General features: G+C 34.1%; 2 protein-coding genes across 2 annotated transcripts; both read right to left on the bottom strand.

Annotated features, from left to right (window-relative positions):
* Positions 1 to 2,421: 2,421 nt before the first annotated feature.
* On the bottom strand, positions 2,422 to 8,356 carry LOC113779055 (phospholipase D Z-like). Its single transcript, XM_027324472.1, has 7 exons — positions 7,962 to 8,356; positions 7,001 to 7,205; positions 6,056 to 6,257; positions 5,463 to 5,656; positions 3,892 to 4,045; positions 3,457 to 3,621; positions 2,422 to 2,895 (listed from the first exon to the last, which is right to left on the bottom strand). The coding sequence occupies exons 1-7, from the start codon at positions 8,203 to 8,205 to the stop codon at positions 2,437 to 2,439; spliced, it is 1,623 nt and encodes a 540-aa protein (XP_027180273.1). The 5' UTR covers positions 8,206 to 8,356; the 3' UTR covers positions 2,422 to 2,436.
* Positions 8,357 to 10,185: 1,829 nt separating this feature from the next.
* Positions 10,186 to 15,549, bottom strand: LOC113779116 (BTB/POZ domain-containing protein NPY1). The gene is made up of 4 exons (XM_027324567.1): positions 14,602 to 15,549; positions 13,072 to 13,141; positions 11,206 to 12,384; positions 10,186 to 10,985 (listed from the first exon to the last, which is right to left on the bottom strand). The coding sequence occupies exons 1-4, from the start codon at positions 14,661 to 14,663 to the stop codon at positions 10,440 to 10,442; spliced, it is 1,857 nt and encodes a 618-aa protein (XP_027180368.1). The 5' UTR covers positions 14,664 to 15,549; the 3' UTR covers positions 10,186 to 10,439.
* Between the last annotated feature and the right edge of the window lie 9,764 nt (positions 15,550 to 25,313).

The raw sequence follows: 25,313 nt of genomic DNA, 5'->3' as shown, positions 1-25,313 counted from the left end.
TGTTTTGTTTTTCTTCTTCGCCTTACTTGTTTTTTTTTCTGTTGTGCTTGCTGTTGTTCTGAGGACTGTTGTGTTTCAGGTTGTTGAGTAGTAGCCTGTTCAGTTGCAGCCTGCTCAGTTGCAGCCTGCTCAGTTGCTTCTTCTTCATGCTGTGAAGGTCCTCCACTTTGCACCTCTTCTAATGTGCTTCTACACTGAGTTGGCTGCAATGTCAAATCACCAAGAAGATCCTCATCTCTACAGTATTCTACATCACCACTGAATCTGTCACATTCATTTTCTGATCCAAAATCTTCATCATCTCCTCCATTTCCTTTATCTTCATTAGCCTGTTCACACCTCAATCCTTCTTGTGCCGCATCTGCTCCCTGCTGTGAAGGTCCTCCAATTGAAGAACCTACATGCTGCTGCTCAGGTTGCTGCTCAGGTTGCTGCTCACTTAAGGACCCTTCATGTTGCTCAGTTTGCTGCTCAAGTTGCTACTCAGGTTGCTGCTCAAGTTGCTGCTCACTTAAGGACCCTTCATGTTGCTCAGTTTGCTGCTCAAGTTGCTACTCCTGTTGCTGCTCACTTGAGGACCCTTCATGTTCCTGTTGTGCATCACCACTTTGCTCACCAATGTGCTGGCTCTTTGCTGTTCTTCTACTTCGACTCTGTCCTCCAGTTGACCCTCTAATGAACAGCATCCTCTTACGAACTAGGTGAGAAAAAGATTCTTCTACTACACTACCCTCCTCATCCAACTCTTCTATCAAAACACCACTTTTCTTCTTCTCTGCTGGTTGGATCACTATGGGAGACTTGCAACTATTAATTTCTTCAGCTGTTAGATGGTTGCAATAGACTTCCATTACCTTGTACTTGTAAGTCCAACCACAAAACTTGATAACGTCATCATCGGTACATAACTCTCTTAAACCATTTCTTAGATCCTTATTTGGTTCAAGGTAGTAGTACATTATGGCAGCGTTACGATGTCCCATTTTCCCCACCTTTTTATTTAGTTCAATGGTTGACATTCTTTCGGCATTACAAACATCTACATAGTCCACCTCTCCATTAGCATACGAGACATACTGTTCCCACATAATTCTACCCCCATGATGCATCCGAATAGTAAACCATTCAGAATCAGTCTCTACAATAGCAATTAGGATAAAACAGTCAACAAAAAACAAACAGAGGCTGACAAATGAAATACTGAATTGGTCAGTATTCGGCAAAAAAAAAAGATCCTAAACAAATAAAGTGTCCCTTTTCAGCCATTAAAATACATCACTTTCAAAGTAACCTCCTTTGTCCGACATTATCAATTTACAACAAACAAAGTAGGACCACAAACTGGACCACAAACTGGACCACTTAGCCTCCCAACATCACCATTACCCAAACATATACACAAATAAGTCCCATTACACATGCATATACTAAACAAATAAGTTCCAGTACACATTGCCCAAACATATAAACAAATCTTAAACCCAAAAGGGTTAGTAAACAACAATTTCAATTACCGTAAACAAGGTACGGATCAAAGTAGTCATTCTTCCTCCTTATTCGCCACTTCATTTCTGCCTTTACAATCCCTCCCACGCCGGCAATTACCACTTTCGCTGCAGCGTCCGAATTGAACACTCTGATTTAAGTCGCACTAGGGTTTTACAGCAAAGGGGGTGAAATTGTTGGAGGGAAAATGGTTGGTGAAACTGTTTTTACTCTGTCTTGGCCAAGAGACTATAGTGCCCTTCATATTTGTGCGCGCATCTCACGAGATGAAGCTTCCCGTCATAGTTAACTGCTGGATTTGACAGAAGGGCCACGAATATGCCATTTTGTTAGATCGAGGGCCAAAACCGTTTATTTAATTGTTGGAGGGTCAAAACTTTACCTGAGTAAGAGTTAGAGGGCCATTGAGACTCTTTTCCCTACAAAAAACTTGTATGTTACAGTTAAGAATTTATGAAATAATTCTATATTAGTGAACAATAACTTTATTTTCTTTAAAAAAAAATAACTTTATTTCACTTCACTAACTCTTTAATTATCAAACTATATAACTTTTATTTAGTTTACTATATGCTTGTATAATTATTACAAAATACTTATTTCGTAAACGTGTTTTTGTTGCAGAAAAATTAAAGTTGACCCCATGTCAGCCCAATATTAATATAACTAATTGGAACGAAATTCCATTTATAGGCTGGGCTCAGGCCAGCAAGTAATATTTATTTCGAGATTTATTATTCTGGCCTGGCAGAAGAAAATTTTCATGAACGATGATGCTCATTCACAAGGCTTTGCTGGAAAGGTAAGATTTATTTTACTTTCAAAAAATGATGGATGAATAAAAGACATTCTGGAAGTTCACTCAGAAAAAAAAAATTATCAAAAACCTCTAATCTGATTGACAACCATTTCACCTACACGAAACATATTTCAACTTTGACATGAATGTCCTCCTTCCATTGATTCTACAGGTATCACATAAGGTGAATTCCAATCAGCTTCAAAAATTTCTTGAAGCTGTGAAACAATGGCACCATTGTATGTTCCAAAGCTGATACCGGCTGTGGTATAAAAGTAGTCCCATACCAGATTACTAGTGCTAATATGGGCTCGTACATCAGTAACTGCATATTTTCCGTGGTTGACTCTTGTATATCCTGGATATAGATTTCCTGTGGCGGTACCCTTAGTCATGGCTGGTCCAGTTAAATTGTATCCTGGTACAATGTAGTATTTGATCTCGATTTTGCCGGAACATTTGTTGTACTTGGAAGAAGAGCATAGATTGTTGGAATACAGGAGAGACTTCAAGTATTGATCTGTGTTATTGATAAAATGAGCCCAGTATGCCACCAGTATCTTCACCTTTGCATGCTTGGAAAAGACTACCTACAATTGGCAGATGCAAAAGTTAGATAGAATAAGATGATGATCAACAGAATCTTTAAACATTTTCAGTTACTTCAAACAATTGAAACAGTCAGGAAGCACTTCAAAATTCTGATATCCATATGTATGAATATGAGATAGTTTGAGTTTTATGTCCTCTGTAAGAAAGATACAAGCAATGCAAGCTTTGATTTACCCAAAATGAAGTTGAAAAGCTCTGTTTTTTTCCTTTTGGGTGGGGGGGGGGAGGGGTATGGGTTGAGACTTTTATATTAGAATAGCATTTCTCCTCTTTCCTCATTTATTTTCTTACATTGAGGGACCGGAGAGTGGGGAGGAAGACAAGCATCTGTAGGTGTTGAATGGGCAATAAAATCAGAGAAACAATACTAACTCTGAAATGGAGAAGCCACAAAGATGCTATGCCAGGAAAAAAGGACGGTTAAATGGAATAAGGAAGTACTGAATGTGTTCAAAACTTGGCCAAAATGTCCAATCATAAATGGATAAAGAGGAAAAGATGTTGACTAGTGATGTTTTGGTGAAAACTAACAAAATCACCTCAGATATAGCTGAAGAAAGCGATGCCCAGTAAACTTTGTTTGTCGTGTACTGTGATTGACCAAGCCAGTCCATGGTACTAATTCTAATGGTTGACCCCTTTCGTACTGATTTAATAGTATCCACCCAAGCCTGTTCATCTGTCTGGTACCTGCCAAATGATAGCTGCAATTAAGATGAAACATCAGTATCATGAGAACAATGGTTCTGTCATTGTTCTTATCCACAACATTTCATAAAGCACTACCAAGCGTGAAGTAAACTGACGAGCTGTTAGACGTTACTGTGTTTGCCAAACGCTTTTTTTTTTATCTTATTACCAACAAATTTTGGAAATAAGGGGTACCATGTACCTCAGATCATAAAGCTCTTACTTTTATGCTCTATTGTGCACTAAATATATCTTCTAGTAAAGAGTTTTACAGCAAGACAAACCTCTGGAGGCGCAAAGGATAGATAACTGGATTCAGTCTGCAATGTCGAACCATTGCATCCAGGTGTTTCAATTGGTATATGGAACATAGAAGGGTCTGACAGCATAGGATAACCAATTACATGGGGAATCTCCACAATATCATAAAGAGGTGTTCTGTCAAGGCATCAAGTAGAAGTCTTTATAACATCCAAAAATGAGTACAGTACAGAAGTAACTAATGTGTCTAAAAATTAACTTAATGAGGTATATGATAAACCATAAACTGAGCTCACATAACCATTAAAGAGTTGGCAGGGAACAGACATGAGGCAACATCATAATAAACTCTTCATTAGGAAATCTCGCCAAAGTCGCAGGACTTAGGTACACCTACTATGGAAATACATGTACTCTAAAGTTAAACAAGATCTAGCAGGGATCACAGTGCCACAGCTACAGTAAATCAATTATGCATGGGCAGCTCGTATACTATTGTAAGCTGTTGAGGTCCCTATAGCTTACGAGTAAGAGAAAATTATCTTTCAATCGTCTCATTTTTCAGATACCTCAAGTGTTTGAATTTCCTTATTCTCGTCCTAATTTCCTTATTCTTAGCATATGTCTCTGTGAAAACGTCAATAGTTTTTGTAGTCTGTGCTTTCTTATAGTGAAAGTACAGAAAATATGACTTTAGAAAAGCAAAGGATGGAAGAAATATATTGAATGTAGAGAGACTATAATATCCAGGCCATTAACTGATACTGCAAATAAAAGTTATAGCCATTCTGTTTTCAGGTTCAAGATTTTTAGACCTGGCAATGCAGGGGTCTAATGTCTCAAGTTTCCATTTTTGCAAATATATGAATCAAGTCACAAGTAATTGAATGTTTCATTCTTCTGGAAGAAGCTTGGATTGGAAACCTTTTTTTTTTTTTGGAGCATTGGATTAAAACTATTAACTTTTACTTTAAGATACAACTCCCATCATCCTAGTTCCAGGCTGAATTTATAGCCCAAACTGATTCAAGAATATCATCTAGCTAAATCAAAATAAGCCATTATCCTTAAAGGTGGATCATATATTTAGAGAGACAGCCACAAGCTTGAGACAGGGGGGTGACCATGATGTGCTACAGTATAACCGTAATTTTCACCATAAAATTGGTTGCATGGACTTGGTACTTGAAGCACTGAGATAGGAGAATGTCAACTTGAAAATACTTTCCTACAGCTTACTATGCAAAAATGGAAGGCTAAAATACCGAGGTTAAGAGGTTATATCTGACATGACACATTAGAACCAAAAAAAAAGTACAAAGTACTAATTCATTTCTTATAGATATGTACCTATAATCATGTGAATTGTAACTAAATAATTTTAGGGTTTATATACTTCATGTAGCTAACCTACTCCACCATCTATTTCAGAATAAATGTACAGTTTTCACCAAATGTATTGAATCATATTGAAAATTGTCTTTGAAGCCAATATAGGGGCTCCTTCCACATCCTAACAAGAAGATAGATTAATCCAGTAGACACAAACAATGAAAAACAGACAATAACAGTATAATTATATACCTGAACATACCTGCATCTTACTTTTGGATGAAGAAAATGTGACCAACAAGGAAACTTTCTTCTAACTTGCCATTGCTTGTCCCACGCTACTTTTGTATATGATGAAACATTAAGATGGGCAAGCTTCCATAGGTTGGCAAAGTAGGTACTAACTTTTCTTGCTATTGCTGGACAACCAACAAGATATATTCCAAGTTCCTTCACCTAAAAAAAAAAAATTGGAAAGCCAGGTTATTTGATTGTCAACCAAGATGGACAATAAATGCCAGATGTGTGCATGATGCAGAGCTACAAGAAAAGAATAAAGATGCATTTGCAAGTGTATATAAATAAAGAATAATGTAAGTTTCGTGACTCTTTAATAGAACTAGCTTATATATATGAAGAAAAAAAGATAGAAGTACTAAAAAAAAAAGTACAAGTAATACTTCGCAAAATGACTAGAGAGGCCAGTTGTCTGATGGACAAAATTTTCACAATAATTGGATACAAGTATGAAGACATACTTACCCTCTTGATTGCAATTGCAGATATTAATGCTCATGGAATACCAAAAACAGTTATCGTTTTCCTTTATTCAGTAATTATTGTGTTCCCTAGTACCTGAGTGAGAGATTTCCAGTCATTGTTTGCAGATCCGATATATACATCTTGACCATCAGATATCCAAACCTTTGTATGGACTACGCCTGATCCCCACCAATCACGAAGCAACAATGTGACGCTTTTCACATTCGGCCTTCCTGATGCAAGATTGGATGGTTCGTCGGTGTAATCAGGATAAACTCCAGAGTGCTGCAAAAGTCTGAAAGATCATCAACTTCAAATGTGTCTAAAGCTTGGACACTTAAAGGTTCAATGGAGAAAAATGATCACTGGTTCCCTTTGTATAAATGCACACAAATATCAACTCAAAGTCCCCCAACAGCAAAAGGATAAGGTAGTATTTCGATTCAATAATTCCAGCAGCAGAGAAATAGAATACCTATCACAGAAGCTCATCATTCTGACCCACCAAGCATAACGAATAGAGAAGTTATTAATACCATTTTAAGTAGAGCAATTTACTTAATCAGGGAGGAAAGCTATTAAAACAGGAAGTAAGCGGCAAAACTTATTCTGATTGCAAAATAGAGCAATTTACTTAATCAGGGAGGAAAGCTATTAAAACAGGAAGTAAACGCCAAAACTTATTCTGATTGCAAAATTGACCCATCGAATTCTTAGCTCAATAAAAAACAGAAGCCCTGCAAACTCACAGAAGATCTAGATTTTATTTTCCTTCATTTGTACTACATATATATTTTGTTTCCAGCAGGTTCATGGTAGCATGCAAGATAATTTAAAATTTTAATACATGGTAACACTAACAGAAAATTTCCAAAGCAACAATGAAAAGTGTAATATTTTTGTGACATCCCAGCCAATAATCATGCTCTGAAGTATTCATTTTGGTACAGAATGTATCAGATAACAAACTTGAGTCATGCTACAACTGCATTGAGTAGTATTTTCAGACATCTATGCTTAAAAATAAAATGAAATGACCTGATCTTTATATTGCGGTTTGCTGCATTTTCTAGTTCTCTATAAACTTCAAAGCCTTCATTAGCTCCAAATTTTTGCATCTCTTCTTTTGAATATCCATAATCTCCTGAACGTGGATCATTGGGCTGTGCTACCAATTGCCAGTACTGTGCAATTATGTCGAGGGTCTCAGAAGAGTTGCCAGCCAACCATCGAAGTACATCAGCTGATAACGACAAAGACAAGAAAGTAAAAACAGGAAACAAGTATTTGCAACATCAGAGAAAAATGAAAAGAGAATTTAAGACTGAGGGGGAGAAGAAAAAAATTATGTTTCAATTCCAAAAGGAGTCCTTTAAGATCTGCTGGGCCTCCATTTAGCACTCCACTTTTCTCAGAGACACAATCTTCTAGCTCATTAGGTTCTTTTTCAGAATGATGTGATAAGGATCCCATCAAGGGTAATGCAACCTAGTTCTCTTTGGTAGATGAGTTGAGATACGAAATTACCTAATGGAACACCTCATATGAACTTATTTCCGATGGTACAGACCTTATGATGATTCTATCTGTTGGCAATAGGACGCATAAGTACGTCTCTAGTTAGCATTATTGATGCAATTTCCACCCAAAAAAAGGGCAAATAAGGCAATAGATTTGGCCTAGCATTTTAGCAGCTATTTGCATTCAACCAAAAAGAAGCCGATTCTCGAAACAACGACATAGATAGCTAAAACCCTTTTCAGAAAAAAGGAAAATTAACAGTTCACGCGACAAAATAATTTTAAAAAATGAAATTTCAACACAAATTTATTAATAGCAAAAATCCATTCCAAAAAAAAAAACAAGAAATGTTCAACAGCAAAAAGCCAATTCAGAAACAAAAATACCTAAAAGCTTAAACAAGAAAAGAAGTGAAATTTCAACCAGAAAAAGAAAAACAGAGAAAGCATAAAATGCAGGGAAGTTTAAGACATTTCACCAGAGGAGAGGACGCCGGGGACGCGAGGGAGGTGAGGCATATCGGTGGGAATTGATTGAACCAACCACGCTTTACATTGTTCATTTTCTTCTTCATCAGCATCGCCGGCTGGGAAACGAGAGTCGTAGGAATGGGCTCCAACGATTTTGATGGGGCAGCTCAAACAACTGTTGATGATAATCACTAAAAAGAGGATAAAAAGAAGAAAAAGCGTGATGGGCTGTGTTGATTTCTTCCTCATCATTGGTTCTTTACTTCTTTTCTGGGCTTTCTATGATTGCTTGATTGATTATTGATATGTAGTGACTAGTGAGTACTAAATACAGTGCTTGAGTAGTAAATTAAATTTCAGCTGAAATTGCCATGGAATAGCTGAAAAAGATGCCATTTCCTGGTGGGATATTCATTGACTGTTCAGTAATCTGGCTTGTGCATGTGGGAATATCTAGTTTTTTATAGGGATAATTTCAGCAACCTCCCTGTGGTTTCTGATAATTTCACTGAGCTCTCCTGTAGTTTAAAAAATTATACTTATCTCCCTTGATTTGATAGTTTTAGTAATAAAATCTTAAAATAATATTGACTTGGTCAATTTTTTAAATAAATACCAAAAAAAATGCACTTATGTAATTAGTTTTAATTTATTTTCCTATACAATTATAAGATTATCTAGTATAATTATAAGGAAAAGGTTTCAAATTTTCATGTCCATACCTACTATTTGATAAACAACTATAATAATAATTTTATCATTATGATAGGTTACTTTTGATGGTACTTTATTATGGATTTAGATTTATAAGATAGAAAAGAAAATGTTGAAATAATTCATTTAGAGTTTATGAATTTTTCGAGTAGTGGAATTATCATAATTTAGTAATGATTTTGGGTCATTTTTTGATTTATTATTAATTTTAGTATCAAAAAATAGAAAACAAAGATCAGCAAAAATATTAGATTACATATAAAATTAACTCATCACAAAAATTACTAGTTCGATATTTGGTTACAATAGAAACTAGAAACAATAAGAAGGAATAAGAAAAAAAAGGAAAAATAATAAAAAAATTATTTTAAAACTCATTCTAAATACAAGGATACCAAATAAGGGAATTTCATTAAAATATTTAAGGGTAAAATTGTCATTTTAAATAATAAGGGAGGTTTGTGCAATTTTTCAAACCTCAAGGGAGTTCAGTAAAATTGTCAGAAACCTCAAGGGAGGTTTTTTAAATTATCCCTTTTTATATTCAACGGATTGGCCTGGTTTGACTTTGAAAGCAACAGCCCCAACAGGTGTGATGGTCCTTGTGGATCTTGCTCAAGAAACTTTTTTTTTTTCTTTTATTGGTTAATTAGAGAATATCAACCTATTTCCTGATCTAATACATTCTTGATAGAACCATAAATTGGATTTTTTTTAATGTAAGGTACAGTAAGAAGCAAAAATGAAATAGCTTTCAATTAAATCAATAATGCGTCGGTTTGGGCAAAAAAAATATACGCGTAAAGGCATGCTTTTATCCACAAATTACGAATCTTGTTTTATTTTTGTGGAGGTCGTATTTGTACTTGCATTCTGTACATATGAAAGCGCAAGTTTATTCCAAAATCATTAGTTTTATTGAGGAAATATTAGTCTTTTGCTAGTAAAATGTGTGTCTAAAACTATGCAGTAAGACTCAAATTCGGATTTGCTAAGTTGATTGCATCACATTAGGAAAAAGTTAGATTTGCTAAATTGATTGCATCAAATTAGGAAAAAGTTATCAAGTCTAAAGGTCGGTTTGATCCAATTGAAGAAAGAGGGGGGCAAAGTGACAATCATGTACTTTTTGAAGGCTCATTTTGTAATTAACCCCCTTCTGTTTTCTTTGGAGTATCTGCTATAGGAGGTTTTATGTGAGCATTTGAAGGAAAATCATAGGTACTTGTTAGGTTTTGTAAAACTTTCTAAATTTGATATTATGAACAACACTTTAAACATTGTAGAATAATTGTTCTCATGGTATCATAGATGCTATTAATGCCATAATGAAGTATTATGGCTGTTCTGGATATTTTGCAAGTAATATTGGTCAAAGCTGCTTGCCTAGGGGCTGAGCTTTGAGCTTTCTAGTTAGGGCTTCAAGCTCTGGAGATTTGGGGTGTAAACATGGGCATCAACTCTGTTTACCATGCTAACAGCTAATTCAAATATGAATATTTTAAATTGACATAAATGTTGTTCAAATGATACTCCCACTATAGACTAGTTAGATTACAATTATCATAGAAAAAGAAATCTTAATAGAATAAACAGCAGAAACAAGAGAAGAAATCAAGATGTGGAAGCTGATTACACATTCCTGCAGGAAAAACACCTCTATTCCCTGTGCAAAATAAATCCAACATCCACTACAATAAAATCCTAGTAATTTTTTACATTTCAGAAGTTGAGTTCCCTTCATTTCTGGCGAGCGTACCTTGTTGATAAGTTCATGAAATGGAATGCCTCCTTTGTCTTGAAGATGAACCAGAAGACTTGATCTCCCCTTGAATAATCGACCTCGGGCTCTGGGAACTAGCTGAGGTCTCAGAGCTCCGGTTCTCGGCATTTCCATTTCCTTTACCGACAACCCACAATTTATCAAATATCCTCCTAGAGCGAGATGGTAGCAACTGTGCACCACTACCTCTATTTTTACTCCCCTTTTTGGCCAACTTTCCAGGTTTTGGCAGATCTTCATCTTTCACCTTCATTTGACTCAGTTGTCTTGCCAATGACTTGCCATTTTCGGATCCCATCCTCTGCCATTCTTCATCTGCGTTTCTTGTGGAAGCTAATGCATCATGGGTGCTGTTGTCCATGGTCTGAACGCCAGCAGTTGTTCTAACTTGCTCAAAGTATAGAACTTGAACCACAACGCGAAGTGGCAGCCTGTCATTTTGTGCAGCATGCATAGATGCATCTGTAGTCAATTTCTTGGCATCCATTAGGCTGCATAGATTCTTCCTATCAGCTTTTGTTAAGGTCGGATGCTCCTGCACAAAACCAACATATTAGCTACTTATAAAACTCCTTTTTCCATTATCGCTCTTTTATTTAATGTTCAGCATGTAAGAGTATGTAGGCCGAGCCTAATATCAATATCAGAATTCAGATGTAAAGCCCTTCATTAGAAAGCAGTTTTGTGGCTTCTAAAGAACCTGATGGCCAAAATATTGAATGTATCCCGAAAAATAAGAGGCAGAAAAAACCCACCTTAAGATAGATGTCAATGGCTTTATATAGTCCATCATGTATTGGTCGTGCTGACTCTGGAACCAACCGAGACAATTCAGTGAAACTAGAAAGTGTAAGGTTTGGATCACAAGCTATTTCAGCCAGATAGCTGTCAACAAGTCTACCAACATTTAACCAGGTTCCTCGGGCCAAAACTAAGCCAGTGATTCCCTTCTCACTTTTCTGAATGGCATTCAAATCCTGGTTATTCATTTCATGGGACACGAAAAGGTTAACCAGACGCTTGACAAGTTCAATGTCATAAGTTGTGGATTGGGGAGATCTTGCAGGGACCAACAGGTCAATAGAAGAAGCCTCATCCAACTTTAAGCTGATGCTCTCTATTAGGTCTTCTCTTAATGCATCATCTGCTCCAACTAGAATAGCAACTTTTAATAATTTAAGCAAGAAACTGCAGGAACAACCAGTACTTTTGTCAAAAGGCAATAAGCATATAATTGTTTCAACCAAAGATTTGTTCCTTCTGTTATGAACTTCAGATACCAAAGCATCAATTGAATCAGGAAGCCATCTGACAGCGTAAGTCTTTAATGCCTCTCCTATTATCTTACCCTGCATTCTTCCCTTCGACTTTACTGCAATCATAACTCGCTTGTAGAGGTCAATCTCAAGTTCACATAAATCTTCGATCCACCAATCCTTGGGCACAGACTCCAATTTTCCTGGAATTTTTAAACCATCATCAAATTTTTTTTCTGTGGCTGCTAACTTTCGGTTGTAGGTATAGCTCCAGGTTATATTTGAAGGATCCACTGAGGTTTTAGATGCAATAGAATCTATACATCTACCCACTATCTTTAGATCTTCAGACCATGGTAGAAGAGATTTTGTGGTCTGCAAAACTATAATCGAGTCTTTCCAGCCACGGAAGACACTGGTGTTGAGGAACACCTCAATTTTGAAAATAAGGTTTCCACGATCCACATCCTCAGTCATCTCAAGGTATTCAGCTGCACAGCGAGCTGCTACAACATTGTAAGGGTTAAGAGTGACTGTCATTCCGTAGCAGAATTTAGCACATATTTCAAATGCTTTTGGTCCACCAGGAAAATTAATCAATTGAATTTCATCAACATTCTCCTCATTGCCTCTAGATACAAGTTTTTGCAGATGATTGCTCTTGGACAAGAGAGGGAACTGCAAGAAGCAAGATGAAGCATCATAATTAATATCACATCCACAAACTAGCCAGTATTTACACTGATCAGCAGGGTCAAGAGGTTGTACTTTCCACTTGACTCTTCATACTAGGAGGCAATTATTTGCATTATCAAGTATATTAACCTGAGAGAAACACAACCTTCCAAGAAAATATAATGATCAACTAACTTGACAAGTTTATTTTGTGACATTTGGATTATGCAGCAAATTGGAACTGTCATATTCTTCAATTCATCAAACTACTAAGAGGATTAGAACACTTGTTCCACAGAATGCAGCCCAGCAACGAAGTTTAATAATAAGTATAGACATCAATTGGACTCTGATTTGTCATTTACTACAAAGCTTTTTTACTTTTATTTGTACAAACTTATACAAGGAACTAACTAATAGAAAGGATTGATATTTTTTGCTAAATAAGGTCATTTGCATTCCCATGGTGAGGTCATCCAACAAAGCCAGGTCATAGGCTTATGTATTCATACTTTGCCACAAGAAGAACGTTGCAGAAACTATCTTTCTATTTTTCGTTTTTCCATTTTCCAGCAAGAAATAACTCCGCCTTATTGGTTTCACATCATTGAAGTCATTTGTTTTTGCACCTTTAAAAACTAAAAAACCAAAATAAATTCTTCATTGGAATGACTCTGCAATGAAAGTTACCTTGTGAAGATAAAATTTAATTTCGCCTACTGTAACGATAACATCTGTTGCCAACTCAGATGAAACATACCTGCATGCAGAGGACAAAATAGTTCATTAACAATCTAGAATAGAGCTGCGACACTGTAGAAATCTCAATTAGAGTTTGGCATCAGCAAATAAAGAACATGATCCACAAAGTTAGCTCCAGTTATTCCAAAAAGCTGCAATATTCAACCTTTAAGGTTTAAACTGGATAAATTTTGCACCATAAATATTACCAAATCCTATTTTAAGTGACCAAATGGTTCCAGCAAAGTGGGTATCAAATCAGAAAATTAGTATATAAGCTATCTATCCTTTTTCGGAGGCAGTTAACTAATGAAATCACTCTGAAAATATAGCAGCCATTATAATCCCAAACTTTGACATCACGTAAATTTTATTGTCTTTGCATCCAATTTTTCTACAGCAGTTCTAACAGCACAAGTCTGAAAATAGCTCCAGTGTCAGGGCAAATTTAAAGTGACACTATTCAATCAGCTAACACAGCTAATCTTCTTTTCATATGATCATTGTACCATGTACACTAGTTTAGACCTTATTGGTGTTAAATTAAAAATTAAAAAAGTGAACCAAACGAAGAAGGACAACCCAAAAGATGCCTATGGGGCTAACTAAAGTAAGCCGGAAATCATGACGGTCATATTCTATATACTTCTATTTCCAATTTATAATGTAACAAGTCCAACCTTGACATTAAAGAAATCTTAACTCTGGCCTCTCTCTTAATGTAGTACTACCATACTATGTGGTAAGTACAGTTCCAAGTGTTTAAACATAAGCAGCAAAAATTTGAGCTCAAACAATAAAAGATTCAGCAAATTAGGTCCTATCCCATATGACTTTACTTCAATTGGACCACAAGCTAATCAAAATTAGACAGCTTAATAACTGGACCACCTTTCCAGTTCTCTCCAGCTAGCCAACCCCAAAACCCTTGAGGATTAGAATAATCAATAGATCAGAAAAGGAAGACATTAAATAATACTACTCCCGTCATGTTGAGCCAATAATTTTCCAAACCACAGGAAGCTCGATCAGTGAACTTGTAAACTAGACACTTAGCAAATCCTTTTCCTATTTGTCCTTGTCTGAAACTTAATACTTGGTAAAATACATCACACACTATCAACAAATTTCAGACCATGATCTGCATGTGCCATCTTATTAAATAAAAACGCAAACTTGCTCACACAAACAGGAAAAAAGGGCAACAAATGAATAGATACTATAGTAGTAGCACGATTATAATGAAAGTTTCTATCACTACTAGTAACAGGAAAAAAAAAAGCAAAAGACATATGATATCATTAGGGCTCAGAAAATAGTGAATACAAACATTTATTTTCAGAGTTTTAAAAAAGAATATACAGAATGCAAGAAATTGGAGAAAAGAGCAATATTCAGGATAAAGAGGAGAAAGAATCCAGAAATCTGACATTTTTCTACCAAAAACCAGAGCACCAAGAAAATAAAAATTCCACTTACCTGATACTGTTCCCTTCAGCTTGAAATGCGTCAGGCTTAGAACCCAATTTCATAAACTTCATTTTTCTCTGCGCAAAACACACTCAGAGAACCGCTTATACGGAAAACTCCTCACACAGAAAACCCCTCCAACTATACTGTTCTGCTTTTAAAGGAACAGTTAAAATCAAACACTCAATACCACAAACTGAAAGGAACAAGACTCTGCGAAAGAATTTTTTTTCTGGGCTCTGAGAAAATGCACTGCTAAAACTGGACAACCAAAAAACAAAAAGCACCAAACTTTGTTCTCTTTTTTCACCCTTATACAATCACAAGAAAACAAGGACACAAGCTTTCAGAAGAAAAGCACAAAAAAATCCAAAACAAAGGGAAAACAACCACCAAGAAATTATCTTTATCTTCACTCGATGCTCTGTCTTTCAGACTTTCCCTCCACACCACAGCTCAGCACCTCGACTCTTGAGCTCATGACCTCCAGCAGCTGAACAAGAGAGATTTCAGTTCTCAAGTCCCCTTGCATTTGCCTTTTTCTTCTTGACCATAGTATTAGTACAATCAAGAATTCATGACATTGATGACATTTCCTAGTATTATTGTCGTCTAATATTGAAAACTCACCCAACTACCCAAGAAAAATAAAGGGGTCAGCTGGTCACTGGTCAGTGGCCTTAAATTCTAGCCGCCTTTGCCTTTACTCTTCGCTGATTCTCCAAGATCTCTTCTGGGCTGCTCCCATATCTCAAAAATAATGTCAGCCCTTTTCCTTGTTTTCCCTACAGAGGATACTACTGATGTAGTTGTCGCTCTCCTAAGACACTGAAGTTTGCAGGACGTGAGAGAATGTGTGTGGGTTGTGGTGTTTTCAGTTGTAGGAAGTGCGTGAGTGTGTGTAATGGGACTCTGTAATTGTGTAGGGGACTGTAGAGACTAGAGAGTGACAGACCTTTTAGAGCTTGGGTTGGGGGGGGGGGGGAGCTTTTTTCAGTCTTTCTGAGTAAGCTTTTCTGCAGCCTCAGCACGCCAGCTTTCAAGTGGACGGTTTTGCCCCTGGTGATTTTGTGTATTTTCATAGTAATGTTGAAAAAAATAAAATAATGGTAGCATATTTGCAAATATTTAGGAAAAATTTTGTAAATATTATCCTGCTCTCTCACGGGATAAACATATAATTTTCAATCACTTTTTATGTTACATATATCATATTACAAAATATACTACATTACCCTAGAAGAGGTTTATAAAATTTTTGTTTGTTTAGGGTTACGACATCAATACTACACTAGGTAACCATTTCAAGATTTATGTCCTAAACAATAAACATGTAAAAATTGGTACCTATTCATCCATTTGTTGACCATTTTTTCAATAATTTTTCAAAATTGTTTAGTTATGGTTGCGTATATAACTTCTTTGTTTGTAAGGTGCAGCAGTTTTTAGAGAGATTTTTAGGGATGAAAAAGGAAAAGGAATCTCTTGTTATTAGGGAGGGTTGGAATTTGGAACTACCGCAAGCTTGACGCCAGAGCTCTCGAGCATTACATCAGGATTTCATATATTTCAAAAGGCTTTCACAAATTTACTCCAGAGTTGGATTAAAAGGTGAATATTTATTGGATTATTCGTTTATACACTTGTAACATATATGCTATCAATTTCAGATGAATGATAATTATGCAAAATTTTGAATTTAAAATTCGACTTTTATACGCATATCAAGGCTGTAAATAATCGAATCGAGTCGAGTTTTGACCTAATTGAACTGACCTTCTACTCAATTTTAGCAAACTTGATCTCATCGAACTCTCAATATAAAATTCGATCTTGACTTCAAATTCGAGTCAAGTCAAACTTGAGCTCGAGCTTGCTAGAGTTTTAAAAAAAATAATTATTTTATTTTTTAAAAATATATATAAAATAGTAATTTTTCATTAATAAATAATAAAATATTAGATATATATATATGTAATTTTATTGTCAAAATAAAAAATAAAATGTGTATATACATATACATATATATAATTGAGTTGACTCATAAACTAATGAGTCGAGTTTTTTTGTGCTCGAACTCAACTTAGTCAACTTGAACTTGATATTGATCGAATCCGAATCGAGTTTTGATCGAATCAACTCACGAGCGCTTATAAGTAACTTGATTTATTTGCAACCCTACATATCATAGATTTAACGATGACAGTATATATATATTATTAATGTATATAAGATTTACTCGGAGAGATTTATTAAACAACAAATGTGAAATGCCTCCTCATGTTTGGGCATTAATAACTAATTGAAAGACTTACTGGCAAAGAATTCAAGTTAGATTTCAACACACGCATAAGAAGGGGAACATGTGCATAAATTTCTTTGTAAATTTTGGGTGTCAAATCTAAAACACTCATGTTATTATTAATTTTTTTTATAGTTGACCAGTCGTTAGATTATGTCCTTTGATTTTTGCAAACATTTTGGGGGTAAACTGGGAGAGACTCGATTAACTTGTTTCTTATAAATATTTTAAGCACTCCATTCGCTACCAAAAAAGCAAATGGTATTTATTATAATTTGATAGTACTTCTTTTTCGCAAACTGGCTTGTTTGGATTGCATTATTTGCAGAAATTTTTTGTGGGTTTCTATGAGAACATTTCTTATCACATTTTCTAGTTTTTTTTACCTCACATATATCATATTTAAAAAAATGTATTACAGTATATTTTTCTACAAAAAATCTTAAAAATTACTATCCAAATAGGCTCCAAGAAAATTAGTACTCTGAATGAATCATGAATTAAGTGGCTTAGAAAAATTAACCACCACAGCTTACGTATGAATTTGTGGATGGAGTATCATGTTTTTTTCCCCTTTCACAGATTTATGTATATTCAGGTAGCTAGTAATATGTTGATTTTTTAACTAAAAATAAAGAAAAATGTTATTTGCACTCCATTTTTTGTTGATTGCACTCTCACTATTTATTTTATCATATAATCTAATAAATGAAACTATATGATAAAAATGGTAGTGGGAGTGTGTTTAACCAAAATTGGAGTGCAAATAACATTTCTCAATATTTATTTTAGGATGGGAAAATGATCTGTTTCATCCCTTACATTTCGTAAAAATATTCTTTTTGTTCCTCACTTTTAAAATGAAGCAAATTTGTCCCTGACATTTAAAAATTAAAGCTATTACATCCCTGAACCTAATTTTCAATCTAAATCAAACCATCCAATAACCCAGTAATAAATTTCAAAAATAGAATTGACAGATCACTCGGTCAACTTCATCATATTTACATGACATTTATTAGACCAAAAAAATAAAAAAAATAACATAAAAGGCCATTCTTTGTCTTGGAATAGTACAGTTTTTTTTGGATAAATCTTTTCATGCACTATTAGTATATCCGATTGCGAATCTAGATGTATATCATAAATATAAAATTTGATGTTTAAATTTAAATTAAAATGATATGACGGTACATAAAACCGTCAGTGTATACAATGATAATGTAGGAAAGATTAATTTTTCTTTTTTATGTTATAATTTTTTATTTTTTCTTTCTAGGTTTATTAAATTTCACATGAATATCAAGTTGAGTTAACCAAGTGATCTACCAATTATATCTCCAAAATTTGTAATCAGGTTGATTGGTGGTTTCATTCAAATTGAAATTTGGGTTCAGGGATGTAATAACTTCAGTTTTTAAATGTCAAGGACGAAATTGTTTCGTTTTAAAAGTAAGGGACGAAAAGAATATTTTTGTGAAATGTAAAGGATGAAACCGATCATTTTCCCTTTTAGGATTAATCTTTCCTACATTGACAGTGTATACACCATCAGCATTGGATGAATGACAGCTATGCAAAATTTGAATTTGAAATCCAACTTTCACACATGTATCATGAATCCAATGGTGACAGTGTGTACACTGTCAGTGTATATAAGGTTTACTTTTTATTTATTATATAATATAATAATGAAATTCTATGATAAAAATGATAGTGGAAGTGTGTTTAATAAAAATTGGAGTGCAAATAACATTTCTCAAAATAAAATAAAAAGGAATGTATTAATATAATGTAGTTGTTTGAAAAATATTTATAGGTCCATCTAAATGGACATCCATTAAGATATATTTCAGGTGTTATATTTTTTAAAATATACAATTAATTAGAAAAAATAAATAAATACAAGGGAGGGTAAATCAGATTAAATAGGGAATGTATATAAATGCAATGGAGGTTAGGTAAATTTTGGAAGTGTTAACAAGTTCCCAATGGACATAGAAAAACCCATACTTTATATATGATGGAAGAAATTTTGAAAGAGACTATATTAACTGATCACTAAGCTTGATTTTTTTTTTTTTTTTTTTGTCAATTGTCAACCCTACTCTTACTCTATCTACGGAGAGACTCAACTGAGCCTATGGGGACCGATGGGGACAGAACCACCACCGGACCAGACGGGTGCACTACGCACTCGTCTGGATTTGAAGCAGAGCCACAAGAGTGGTTCCCACCCCACCCCACCAAAGCCTTAAGGGCTTGGTGGTGGCCACCAACCCAAGAGCTGGTGGTTATCACTAAGCTTGATTTGAACGACTCTTACTTTCATTTAAGGGAATGTAAATAAGAGAAGGGCAATAATTCCATAATGAAGAAAATGATGAAAGATTTCCAAATGGCATAAGTCTAAAGCATCTATAAAATCAATTGTAGTTAATGAGAGGTAATTAATATAATTAGTCAAAATTCAACCATTCAAAAAAAATCCGTTGACTAGTTGACTAAGCCCATGAGGTTTGACTAAGGCCTGGGCTGTTCAATTCGTGAATTCTGTGATTTTATGTTTTAAGGAAGTCCAGTCAATCAAATCAGCCATAAATCAAAGAATTTATTCCCGATGCATACACATTTTTGAAACATTCCCACAAAATTTTTTCGAACAAATGTAAAAACATACAAATTAAACTTTTCCTTTGGAAGCCAATGATGTCATTAATATACTGTTGCATACATAAGAATGAAGTTGATTTTAGTTTTACATAATATCTCAAAATCATTTTAAATCAACCAATAATTGTTATTTTGCAAATTTCTCATACATCGGCTATTATTATTCCCGAATGAACCAATAATTGTTATTTTATTTTTTTCATTGATTTTCTAAATGTACTGTTGAGGAAAATTTATACAACATTCATATGCAAAAAAAAAATCTATATATATTTTTGCCTTGCCTAATCTAATAACTAGTATAGATAAATGGTACTAGATAACTACTGATTCGTGCTGGATGGGATATTCTTGAATGCAAAGGATAATGTGGTACCTCACTGTAGTCGCCAGAACGAAAATGTGGTACCTCTTTAAGTGGTTGACTTGAACGAGTTCCACAGCAACGTCATTGCGGTCAATTTCTTCGTTAATTTCCCAACCAACTTTGGTCCCTTCATTCAATCTTTGTTAGGATAAATATCCAAAACATTCTAACATTCTGTAGTAGCAGCACAAGCAATTAGTTGTGGGTTTTTCTTAAGTTAAAAGCTATTTAGAGGCGTCAGCATTCGAATATGACTTGTGCTTTTTAAGTTACTAAAGCCTTTCTTGATTTTGAAGAGGACTTCTTCAGCTTTGGTCACATTGTGGATGATATTAGTGGCAAGGTTTAAGCAATTACATAACCACAGTGGTGAATGGGGGTCAAGTAAGGATTATTAGAATTCTTCCCGCGGTTAAGTTCAAAATTTAATCCTGAACCTGGGAATTGGAGATGGAAAAGATGTGGAGAATGGTGGGAGATAAAAAAGAAAAGGTCCTGCTAGATCACAAGATTCTAAAATTCATTTATGTGACTGGGTATGGCTTCACTTTTTTTTGAGTATTGCTTCACTAATGGATGGGGAATTTTTTTGGGTGTTGGTGGGGTGGGGAAGACCCTTGAACTCCTAGTTTTCAGGAAAAATACAACAGTTTACCCTATGTGCAAGTATATAGAGTTCTACCAATAGTCCTTAAGTAATCCCCCAGAGTTGTTGTTAAATATCCTCAGCTCCCAAACTTTTCCCTTTTTCTTTTTAACTGCTGGTCTATATGCTAACATATTTTGATTTGGTGGATCTTGTATTATTTCTTTGTTCACAAAGGATAAATTTCTTACTTGACCACGTGTTGCATTGTAGCATTGATAGGTTGTAATTTGTTGCTAAATTTATAATTATTTTTCCCTGATTTTAACCAAATATTATTTTAATTGATAGATTCTATATATATTTGATTAATTGTGCTAATTGTAGGGAGGTGGAGTAAAAAGTGATAAAAGAAGTGATTTTTCAAGAATTACTGTCAAGTCCAGATGATTCGAGAATTAACTACGCATGGGATTTCCTAGTTCATGTCAAATATGGACATCTTTGGTGAAATTTGGAAGACTTTAATTATCTTTATTAGTTGTAGAGTTGAATTAGGAAACATGAATTATTATTGTTTTTATTTCCTTTTTTTCTAATTAAGCAGTAGGCCTTTATTATGAGTAGGAGATATCAAGCAGGAAGCAAAAGAACAAGGGAAGTCGGCCGAGTCCCGTTTGATTAGTATTTCTTAGGGAGGAAAGTCGGCTATATATATTAGCAGACTAGTCACATAGATAAAGTTTTATCTTTGTTTTGGTTGACCGCATGTCTTCATGTTGGGAATTTTCTCAACAATGAAGAACTAAATTCTCGTTTTCTAGTTAAAGGTCAACTTGAAAATTCGGGTCCAAACATCTGTGAGATGAAATTATTTTTATTTATTTCTTTTATTCACTGGTATTCGTATGTTTTTTGGTTTAATTTCTTATGATTATTTTGTTATTTGAATGTCAAGGACCCGATATTCGAATTAACCTAATAATCTACCGTCAAATTAACCGATTAAATCTGTAATTGTTTGATTGGTTAATACTAGTAGCGACTAGCGTAATTGGTCTCATGTTAGGGAGACATATAATCTTAATTTAAACAAACCCTCGTAGCGTGTTTGTTGGTTAAGGTTGGACTTTTCTAATTTTGAATGCAATCGAGAAATTAAATCCTACGGTTGTACTTAGAGTTATTTCTTGGTTAGGGAAATATTTAATGGTCGTACTTGACTATCGAAAAAGTAAGGAAAAGTTGGTTGTTTATCGTGTGTATGGCAACTATAACTAATCTATTAACGAATAATTGAATTATCTTTACATCAATGATCAATTGAATGAACCATATTTGAAAAGTTGCACCTTTGGCTCGAGTCGTATCTATTATTGATTAATTTCTGTTTATTTTCGTGAGTTGCTTTTATTTAGTTAATTAGTTATTTTTATATTTTTGTAAAAACCCCCATCTCTTGACTGTAAAAGAAATAAATTATCCTCAATCCCCGTGAATTCGATCCTACTCACCGCTATATACAAAATTTGTATTTTTCTTGAGTAGGTAATTATTATTGCACAGGCTCGACACATGTCAAGCATTGATGTGATTTTTATACTTTTCTTGAAAAAATGACTTCAATTGATTCAGTGTTTTTTGTCCTTTACATTAATTCTTAATAACAAAACTTAGTGCTAACATTTTTTTAATTCTTCATTAAATTTATTGAACATCAAAGGGAACTAGAATATTTTTACAATTTAGTATAGTAAGTATGAAATTTTTTTTTGACAATTTATTACATTTTTCTAATTTGTTCCACATTTATAGTTCTTTGGAATGAAAAACGAAAGGGTGAGAAATAGTCATTTGACTTTTGTGCAAATTTATAACTGTTGTTCCGCTAGAATAAAAATACAAATGTTAAATAGAAAAATTAACAATAGTTATAATAATAATTATAACAATAATAAAATTAACTATAATAAGATAGTTAAAATAATAATATAATAATGCACAAATGTGGAGGGTTGAGGCACAGATATCTCGCTTCCTTTAAAGTGATTTAAGTCTTTGCGGAAGAATCAACTCTGATGCAGCAGAATCTCCGACTTGTCACTCCCAAGATACAACAACCCATTCATACTTGCTGTCACTCTCATTAGTCTTCACAACTAAGAGAGTATAGCTCCACTAATACCAATTTTTTCTTGCCAATCTATGAGATAGAAAATAACAAAGGAGTGAATAGTTTTCTCTTATGAATTGTACCTCACAAATCATAGTAGCACACTTTTTCTACCTCAACTATGCATATTTATAGGTGAAGGAAAGTTAGACAAACATAACCTACACTACTAATAAAACACCAAGTAAATACTGAAATTATTGACCATTCAAAACACATTCAAATTTGTATTGTAGGTTACCAAATTTATTGTAGTTGAAAAGTCATAATTTCATATAATAAATCTTTAGTGAAAAAGCATTCAAAGACCAATAAATTTCAAAAACATTTGCCAATTTGTAACTTACACATTTAATTGAGAATTTAACTAAAATACTCCAACAATAACTACCGTCACATTGTAATTCATAATGTCAATTTTTCTTTTGTGACTTACATGCCAAACCAATATTTTATCCCTAAACTTTTCGGCACGTATGTTGATTGAATTAAAACAACTCAAGCAAAGCTGCTTTATTGGGCTAAATTCATATTAACTTTTAAATCGATAATATAGGTTGAAATACCTTTGTTAAAAAGAGAAGTAGACAGATTAAATTTCTTTATGTTGTAAGATAATTTCTCAAATACTTGTTAATTTGCCATCCCCATGTTGCAAAATCCTAGTTTCGATATTACCAAAGGTTTAAGGATTTCTTTTTATTTTTTTTTCAACCCCCAACTGTCAAGCTCTGAATCTGGCTTAAAAATTAATGAGGTTAGATTCTCATGATGACTGTTTTTACTTCTTTCCTTGCTCCATTTCAGGTGTAATGAATAGCTTGAAGAATAAATGTTAAGGAGAAGACTCCACGAAACATGACAACTTTCCATATTCGACTGAAAAGTAATGGAAGTTAAGAGTGAAGTCAATTCCTGCAGAATTTCAACCTATCAATCCCTGAAATGGAAATCAAAATTAGACATACAAAGACATGACAAAATAAAGCAAAACCCCACCAGATATTATTGGACATGGATATGTATAGTGCGAATGATTGCATTGGAGGAGATTAGTCATTCTCGTGTTCATGAAGATGTAAGCATGTTTTGAATTTCTTTTCTTTTGAATTGACAGCAAAATCATATAATTCTTTTGGTTTTATGGACTTAATTTTTCCACTTACATAGTGCATTATTAGGGAAAGAGGAATTAGGTATAGAATTGACACCAGTCAGAGTCAAACTTTTTAGATGTTGCTTAGAGGAAAAAACAAAGAAAGTAACTTACAGCAAAATTATTTCAAATAGTACTATTTTACTTACATTACAATTTCTAATTAATTTTTTATCTTTCAAATCACATTTTTGTCTCAGAAATATTATATCATAAAAAGTGTTACAGTAATTTTTCAAGTAATCTACTATCCAAATATACAAAGTCAGACTTTTGCATTATTGCTTAGAAACAAAACGTACTACTTACATAGCGGATAATTGGGACTTGTTTAACTTTCTTTTCTCGAGTGCACTAGCAAGGTAGTATATTTCCATACGTTTCACTCAGTACTTCAATCTAAGACAGTACATTATGGGGGATGAGAAATTAGTTACAATATTTGAAACAAATAATCTTGTCATTCGACTTATGGTCTGCAATTCAGTTAGGTTCTCCTTCAGTCCTTCTCCGTTAAGATAAGATAGTAAAAGTGTTATAATTTATTTATACCTCCAAAACATGCTCCAAAATTTGTAATCAGGTTGATAGGTGGTTTGATTCAGATTGAAAATTGGGTTCAAGGATGTAATAGCTTTAATTTTTAAATGTCAGGGACGAAATTGCTTCATTTTAAAAGTGAGGGACGAAAAGAATATTTTTGTGAAATGTAAGGGATGAAACAGGTCATTTTCCCTTTATTTAAAAAAGATAAAAACTTAAATTAACTTTGTTTTCGGTTGTCTTAGACATTGCAAACCAAAGATATAGCCTCAAACTTGACTTTTACCAACTTAATGTTGGAGATTTTCAAAAGAAATAAAAGGTTACAAGGTGACTATTCATACAAGTGTGAAGTACTACAATCGTTCTAGCACCCTCACAATACAAGTAATAACTTTAATAGTAGAAGATTATCACTTGGATTGAGGGCTGATTTGTTGCAGAAAATTATCCTATCAATACTAGAAATTCTGTAGAAGTATACTATACACTTCTTCTTTGAGGTCTTGAACACTATTGTCAAGTGTCATCAAAACATGCTTCATTTTATCTTAAAGAGTTCGTTTAGGTTATTGCACTAATATAGAGGAGGAAAATGAATCTAATTCACAACTTGAAAACAATTTCTTGTTTTTCATCACAAGCTTACATTCCTCTCATTTGCACCAATAATCTTAAGGCTAAATTTCTACATAACTTGTGATGGCAAGTTTATTGGAGGAGTTGGGTCTCAACACTGTGAAGATGGATCAAGTTGATGAAGAAATTAATTAAAGAGGAGGCCAATGAAGTAGCATACAAATATGAAGACAGTTATTGTACAAATATGGGACAATGGTACGTACAAAACATCTCAAAGGTACGTCTAATTACTTCTAGATATGTGCCAAATTGTTACTTGTTCAGGAACCGTAAGTGGTC

The sequence above is a fragment of the Coffea eugenioides genome, chromosome 8, assembly GCF_003713205.1.
Source record: "Coffea eugenioides isolate CCC68of chromosome 8, Ceug_1.0, whole genome shotgun sequence".
Classification (NCBI taxonomy): Eukaryota; Viridiplantae; Streptophyta; class Magnoliopsida; order Gentianales; family Rubiaceae; genus Coffea; species Coffea eugenioides.
This window is presented reverse-complemented; position numbering and strand designations above follow the sequence as displayed.

What these genes read in the sequence shown, in the direction of transcription:
- LOC113779116 (XM_027324567.1), bottom strand. Translation starts at nt 14,663, where the DNA reads ATGAAGTTTATGAAATTGGGTTCTAAGCCTGACGCATTTCAAGCTGAA. An exon ending in GCTGAAGGGAACAGTATCAG is followed by an intron (nt 13,142 to 14,601) that starts GTAAGTGGAATT and finishes CTCTGCATGCAG; the next exon opens with GTATGTTTCATCTGAGTTGG. An exon ending in CCATTGACATCTATCTTAAG is followed by an intron (nt 10,986 to 11,205) that starts GTGGGTTTTTTC and finishes GGTTTTGTGCAG; the next exon opens with GAGCATCCGACCTTAACAAA.
- LOC113779055 (XM_027324472.1), bottom strand. Translation starts at nt 8,205, where the DNA reads ATGATGAGGAAGAAATCAACACAGCCCATCACGCTTTTTCTTCTTTTT. An exon ending in CCCCGGCGTCCTCTCCTCTG is followed by an intron (nt 7,206 to 7,961) that starts GTGAAATGTCTT and finishes TGTCGTTATCAG; the next exon opens with CTGATGTACTTCGATGGTTG. An exon ending in TATCCTTTGCGCCTCCAGAG is followed by an intron (nt 3,622 to 3,891) that starts GTTTGTCTTGCT and finishes TCTTAATTGCAG; the next exon opens with CTATCATTTGGCAGGTACCA.